This window comes from Scomber japonicus, chromosome 9 (assembly GCF_027409825.1).
Source record: "Scomber japonicus isolate fScoJap1 chromosome 9, fScoJap1.pri, whole genome shotgun sequence".
Lineage (NCBI taxonomy): Eukaryota > Metazoa > Chordata > Actinopteri > Scombriformes > Scombridae > Scomber > Scomber japonicus.
Window position 1 is genome coordinate 728,538 of NC_070586.1, and position 7,500 is coordinate 736,037.

At 45.0% G+C, this 7,500-nt stretch overlaps 1 protein-coding gene across 1 annotated transcript in view; it reads right to left on the reverse strand.

The window, feature by feature from the left end:
- Positions 1 to 7,500, reverse strand: part of LOC128364100 (rap guanine nucleotide exchange factor 1-like) — a 24,619-nt gene that overhangs the window by 12,804 nt on the left and 4,315 nt on the right. The window contains exons 6-12 of the mRNA XM_053324596.1: positions 6,005 to 6,110; positions 4,730 to 4,802; positions 3,956 to 4,096; positions 3,668 to 3,826; positions 1,062 to 1,299; positions 858 to 984; positions 672 to 756 (exon numbers count right to left, since the gene is read on the reverse strand). Of these exons, the coding sequence (XP_053180571.1) occupies positions 672 to 756; positions 858 to 984; positions 1,062 to 1,299; positions 3,668 to 3,826; positions 3,956 to 4,096; positions 4,730 to 4,802; positions 6,005 to 6,110 (929 nt within the window). The remainder of the gene's footprint in view (positions 1 to 671; positions 757 to 857; positions 985 to 1,061; positions 1,300 to 3,667; positions 3,827 to 3,955; positions 4,097 to 4,729; positions 4,803 to 6,004; positions 6,111 to 7,500) is intronic.

Consider the following 7,500-nt stretch of genomic DNA (forward strand, 5'->3'; position numbering starts at 1 on the left):
GTGAGGTTGACAGGTGGATGGGTGCAGCATCAGGTGGATGGGTGCAGCATCAGGTGGACGGGTGCAGCATCAGGTGGATGGGTGCAGCAGCAGGTGGATGGGTGCAGCAGCAGGTGGATGAGTGCAGCATCAGGTGGATGGGTGTAGCATCAGGTGGATGGGTGCAGCATCAGGTGGATGGGTGCAGCATCAGGTGGATGGGTGCAGCATCAGGTGGATGGGTGCAGCATTAGGTGGATGGGTGCAGCATCAGGTGGATGGGTGCAGCAGCAGGTGGATGGGTGCAGCATTAGCAGTGATGACTGTCCTGGTGGAGAAAGAGCTGAGCCTGAAGGTGCAGGTCTCAGTGTAGCAGTCAGTCTACGTCCCAACCCTCACCTCTGCTCACCAGCTTTGGGTAGTGACCCAAACAATGAGATGCTGGATCCAAGCAGAGAGAGTCTGGGCTCAGGACGCTCCTGGACGCCCCCCTTTAGAGGAGTTCCAGGTACGTCCAACTGGGAGGAGACCCAGAACACACTGGAGGGATTACATATCTCTGCTGGTCTGGGAGCTGATGGGGGGGGGGGGGGGTCTGGGCTTCACTGCTCAGCCTGAAGAGACCCGACCCCTGATGGTTGGATGGAGTCACTAATGGGTCGTTAATGAGTTATTAGCAGATCAGGACTTACCAGTGCTGCTCTCAGTCTCTGCAGCGTAGGCCAATAAGATGTCAGGAGACGCTGCTTTCACATCTGGCCCATCGTCATGTTCGCCCTGAAAGACGAGGTCAGAGGTCAGAGGTCAGAGGTGGAGCAGATGTTAGGGGACACAATAGATGAATGATACTGAGGAGAGATCAAAGGTCAGGGCAGGACCTCAGGGGTCATGATGATCCTGTGGAGGATCTCCTTCTTTTTCAGTAACACCTCCTCCTGCTGCTCCTGCTGCTCCTCGTGCTCCTCCCGCTCCTCCTGCTCCTCCTCCTGCTGGAGGCCGTGGGAACTGCAGAGGAGAGAGAGGTAAACAGTGGCCCCCTGATGAAAGCTGTGTGTGTGTGTGTGTGTGTGTGTGTGTCTCACCCGTCTCCGATTAGCTGCTCTTCGCTCTCTTCATCGTCTTCGTCAGCATCCTGCTGTCTCTTCTTCGGTGGTAGAGCTGGAGCAGGTACCGGCTCAGGTGCGGAGGCAGAGTCTGGGTCCTGATGTGTGTGCGTGGGCCGCTTGGTGCTATGGCGCTGACTGTGGCCCGAAGGTCTCGAGTAGAACATGGCTGCAGATTGAGCGCTGTACGAAGAACAGAACTGAAGGTACTGATGGACTGAGACACACACACACACACACACACACACACACACACACACACACACACACACACACACACACACATACATACAGTATTTTTTAGACACTTCAGGTGTTAACTGTCCTCTAACCAGAGCTCTCAAGTCTCACACATTGACCGACACGTTCACACCCGTCATTTCTCACGCTGAGCAGTGATGGATCCCAACGCAAGAAACTGATAACCCTAACCCTTCTCTGCTGAGTTCATAGCTGTACTGAGTTAGTGACCTACCAGCCAATCAGAAATACGTTGTTTTTTTCCTGCTGTAATCACGTTCTCATACGCAGGTCTGTGTAGAGCTCACAGCGGTGTGTAATGTATAACTTCTGTCATCAAGGCATCAATATCTGACACAAACTCTTACAGCACCATTTATAAACGGGACTGCACTCACACACACATTTAAACAGTTTACAGCTGTAAAAACACCCTAAATACTTTTTACTTTGTACTTTGGAAATATTTCAACTCCTTGAAAACATTTGTGTGCAGCTGATACACGTCTGACCCAAATTTATTCAAAGATTTAATATTTAATACAATTCATGTTTTTTCTCCATAAACACAAAGTGTAAAAAACTGGATAATAAACTCTGTCTGCTCTCTAAAAGCTTCATTAAGGATTCATCTGTTTATCTGTGATGATGATGAGGTTATTATGAGATACTGTGAAGAGTCTGAATATGAATTTTCATTTCTAGTTGTGCTGGTCAGTTACAGCCGTATGTAAAATTGAACTGGTTTTTAAGAAGCAAAAATAATTGGCAGAACTGGACGGGTCTCTAACTGTCCTGTGACTGTCCTGTTACTGTCCTGTTACTGTCCTGTAACTGTCCTGTAACTGTCTCGTTACTGTGCTGTTACTCTCCTGTAACTGTCCTGTAACTGTCCTGTTACTGTGATGTTACTGTCCTGTAACTGTCCTGTTACTGTCCTGTTACTGTCCTGTAACTGTCCTGTTACTGTCCTGTTACTCTCCTGTAACTGTCCTGTAACTGTCCTGTGACTGTCCTGTTACTGTCCTGTTACTGTCCTCTAACTGTCCTGTAACTGTCCTGTAACTGTCCTCTAACTGTCCTCTAACTGTCCTGTGACTGTCCTGTAACTGTCCTGTAACTGTCCTCTAACTGTCCTGTAACTGTCCTCTAACTGTCCCTTGACTGTCCTGTAACTGTCCCATTACTGTCCTGTAACTGTCCTGTTACTGTCCTGTAACTGTCCTGTTACTGTCCTGTTACTGTCCTGTAACTGTCCTGTTACTGTCCTGTTACTGTCCTGTTACTGTCCTGTAACTGTCCTGTAACTGTCCTGTTACTGTCCTGTTACTGTCCTGTAACTGTCCTGTAACTGTCCTGTTACTGTCCTGTTACTGTCCTGTTACTGTCCTGTAACTGTCCTGTTACTGTCCTGTTACTGTCCTAACTGTCCTGTTACTGTCCTGTTACTGTGCTGTAACTGTCCTGTTACTGTCCTGTTACTGTCCTAACTGTCCTGTAACTGTCCTGTAACTGTCCTGTTACTGTCCTGTTACTGTCCTATCACTGTCCTGTAACTGTCCTGTTACTGTCCTGTAACTGTTCTGTTACTGTCCTGTAACTGTCCTCTAACTGTCCTGTAACTGTCCTCTAACTGTCCCTTGACTGCCCTGTAACTGTCCCGTTACTGTCCTGTAACTGTCCTGTTACTGTCCTGTAACTGTCCTGTTACTGTCCTGTTACTGTCCTCTAACTGTCCTGTTACTGTCCTGTTACTGTCCTGTTACTGTCCTGTTACTGTCCTGTTACTGTGCTGTAACTGTCCTGTTACTGTCCTGTTACTGTCCTAACTGTCCTGTTACTGTCCTGTAACTGTCCTGTAACTGTCCTGTAACTGTCCTGTTACTGTCCTGTTACTGTCCTATCACTGTCCTGTAACTGTCCTGTTACTGTCCTGTTACTGTCCTGTAACTGTCCTGTAACTGTCCTGTAACTGTGCTGTAACTGTCCTGTTACTGTGCTGTAACTGTCCTGTTACTGTCCTGTTACTGTCCTAACTGTCCTGTTACTGTCCTGTAACTGTCCTGTAACTGTCCTGTAACTGTTCTGTTACTGTCCTGTTACTGTCCTGTTACTGTCCTGTTACTGTCTTGTTACTGTCCTATCACTGTCCTGTTACTGTCCTGTAACTGTCCTGTTACTGTCCTGTTACTGTCCTGTTACTGTCCACTAACTGTCCTGTTACTGTCCTGTTACTGTGCTGTAACTGTCCTGTTACTGTCCTGTTACTGTCTTGTAACTGTCCTGAGTGTTAAAAAGAGTTAATAAACAAACAAACGTTATAATTATTGATCAGTTTTACTCACTGTGTCGTTTCTTCTCGGGGAGGGGGGGTGGCGACTTGCTGGGGGAGAGCGGCGAGGACAGAGACTCAGGATCTGTGACATCATCTGAGTGGGCGGGGCTTTGTTCCTGATGGGCGGGGCCAAACTCAAAAGCAGGTGAAGACTGAGAGCTGGATGCTTCTGTGTTTCAGAACATCAGAGTTAGACTGACACTGCCTTATAACCCCCCCCCCCCCAAACACACACACACACACACACACACACACACACACACACACACACACACTCCCCCACCAGGTGTGTCCTCACCTGCAGCGCTGCGTCGTCTCTTCTCTGGCAGGGTGGGGGGGAGGGAGGAGGGGGGAGGAAGAGGAGGGAGCGTCTCACTGGACGACAGGTCTGTGTGGAGGAAGTCGTAGTCTGGATCCTCCTCCATAGTCAGCTGAACACCTGAACACATCATCAGCCTGTTATTGATCTGAGATCAGCTGCTCATCCTGTTATTGATCTGAGATCAGCTACTCATCCTGTTATTGATCTGTGATCAGCTGCTCATCCTGTTATTGATCTGAGATCAGCTGCTCATCCTGTTATTGATCTGTGATCAGCTGCTCATCCTGTTATTGATCTGTGATCAGCTACTCATCCTGTTATTGATCTGAGATCAGCTACTCATCCTGTTATTGATCTGAGATCAGCTACTCATCCTGTTATTGATCTGTGATCAGCTGCTCATCCTGTTATTGATCTGAGATCAGCTGCTCATCCTGTTATTGATCTGAGATCAGCTGCTCATCCTGTTATTGATCTGAGATCAGCTGCTCATCCTGTTATTGATCTGTGATCAGCTGCTCAGCCTGTTATTGATCTGAGATCAGCTGCTCATCCTGTTATTGATCTGAGATCAGCTACTCATCCTGTTATTGATCTGAGATCAGCTGCTCATCCTGTTATTGATCTGTGTCTCTGCAGCTCACTTACTGACATCATTTCACGAAAACCTTTAGAGTCTAAGACCTGACAGGAAGTGACATCACTCACATCCTGCACCCGACGGGAAATGTGTGTGTGTGTGTGTGTTACCACAGTGTGTGTTATCAGCACCAGAGTCTGCAGACGATGACGAGCAGCTCTTCAGGTCGTCTTCCTCACACTCCTACAGTAAAAACACACAAGTACTATGAGTGATGTAGTAAAAGTACTGCAGTATTATAGTGATGTAGTATACAGTATTACTAAAAGTACTGCAGTATTATAGTGATGTAGTATACAGTATTACAGTAAAAGTACTGCAGTATTACAGTGATGTAGTATGCAGTATTACAGTAAAAGTACTGCAGTATTATAGTGATGTAGTATGCAGTATTACAGTAAAAGTACTGCAGTATTATAGTGATGTAGTATGCAGTATTACAGTAAAAGTACTGCAGTATTATAGTGATGTAGTATGCAGTATTACAGTAAAAGTACTGCAGTATTATAGTGATGTAGTATGCAGTATTACAGTAAAAGTACTGCAGTATTATGAGTGATGTAGTATGCAGTATTACAGTAAAAGTACTGCAGTATTATGAGTGATGTAGTATGCAGTATTACAGTAAAAGTACTGCAGTATTATAGTGATGTAGTATGCAGTACTACAGTAAAAGTACTGCAGTATTATAGTGATGTAGTATGCAGTATTACAGTAAAAGTACTGCAGTATTATAGTGATGTAGTATGCAGTATTACAGTAAAAGTACTGCAGTATTATAGTGATGTAGTATGCAGTATTACAGTAAAAGTACTGCAGTATTATAGTGATGTAGTATGCAGTATTACAGTAAAAGTACTGCAGTATTATAGTGATGTAGTATGCAGTATTACAGTAAAAGTACTGCAGTATTATAGTGATGTAGTATGCAGTATTACAGTAAAAGTACTGCAGTATTATAGTGATGTAGTATGCAGTATTACAGTAAAAGTACTGCAGTATTATAGTGATGTAGTATGCAGTATTACAGTAAAAGTACTGCAGTATTATAGTGATGTAGTATGCAGTATTACAGTAAAAGTACTGCAGTATTATAGTGATGTAGTATACAGTATTACAGTAAAAGTACTGCAGTATTATAGTGATGTAGTATGCAGTATTACAGTAAAAGTACTGCAGTATTATAGTGATGTAGTATGCAGTATTACAGTAAAAGTACTGCAGTATTATAGTGATGTAGTATGCAGTATTACAGTAAAAGTACTGCAGTATTATAGTGATGTAGTATGCAGTATTACAGTAAAAGTACTGCAGTATTACAGTAAAAGTACTGCAGTATTACAGTAAAAGTACTGCAGTATATGATGACGTAATAAAGTATTTACCTGTCGCTCTGCTTCAGTCTCTCTTCTCATTGGTGCTACTATGGCGACCCTGCAGGGGGCGGGGCCTGATGATGAGGACCGTTTTTTGGGGGGCAGGGCTGGAGGGCTGAGAGACAGACAGCTGTTAGTCATGTGACTGCTGTGGTCAGACAGGTCAGAGGTCAGAGGTGATCAGGTACTGTGTGTTCGTGTCCGAGTGAGACTCTGCCTGCTGCTGATTAAACTGTCTGTTCTCACTTCTTCTTCTTCTACTTCCTGCTGTCACTCAGTTAGCAGAGACAGGAAGCATCTACTAGGACATCTACTTCCTGTTTTAGTCACACTTCTCTTTCTCTGCGGCTCAAACAGGTTTTAACGGGGGGGGCGGAGGGGGGGGGGTCAATAGATACACAGAACTATATATATGATCATAGCTCACGCGGTGTGAAGCTCGTGCTGCGGGGGGTGGGGGGGGGGGGGGGGGGTTATTATTACTTCCAGTATATTGTTTTTACTGTGCAGCAGTTTCTTTTATAACTCAGCTAAATAAAAAAGCTTCTCAGCACAAACACAGTTTCACTCTTTGGTTTGAAAAGTCACGTGTTGTAGTTTTAGATTCACTCACAGTTGTTACGTTTCACTGTGTTTAAAATATGTGTTATATAAATGTTCCAGCAGGTACCTCACCGGGGGGGGGGGTGTCTTCTGATGGAACATAAACACAAACATTAAATATATAAATAAAAATAGTTACCATGGTGACACCATCGCTAACAGACGCCTCTGTTAGTTATCAGTGGTATTACAGCCGTGAGCTAGCCAACCCTAACCTGTGTGTGTGCGTGTGAGTGTGCGTGTGTGTGCGTGTGCGTGTGTGTGTGTGTGTGCGTGTGCTTGTGTCTGTGTGTGTGTGTGTGTGTGTGTGTGTGTGTGTATTCAGATCTTAATAATTTTGGTGTTTTATTGGTCAGTGGTGTAATCTCTCTGCTCTACCTGAAAGTAGCAACACGGCCGCTACACGTGCACTGAGACAACGTGCACTGAGACAACGTGCACTGACACAACGTGCACTGAGACAACGTGCACTGAGACAACGTGCACTGACACAACGTGCACTGAGACAACGTGCACTGACACAACGTAAACGCAGGGCGAGAAAATGAAACTGTCTGAAACGCTGTGCAGCGAGATGAGACCTACAAATATATATATACACACATATACACACTATACACACTATATATATACACACACATATACACACTATATATATACACACATATACACACTATACACACTATACCCACTACACATACATACACTCTTGTTTCTCCCAAATCAGCTGTGAGCATTTAAACTAAGTTGAGATCATCAACTCTAACCTCGGCTGTGTGTGTGTGTGTGTGTGTGTGCTTGTTTTTCTATCCTGGTGGGGACCGCAACCTGACATATTACCAACCCTGTGGGGACCGACTCCTGGTTTCCATGGTAACGAGCATTGGAATCAATAGCAAACA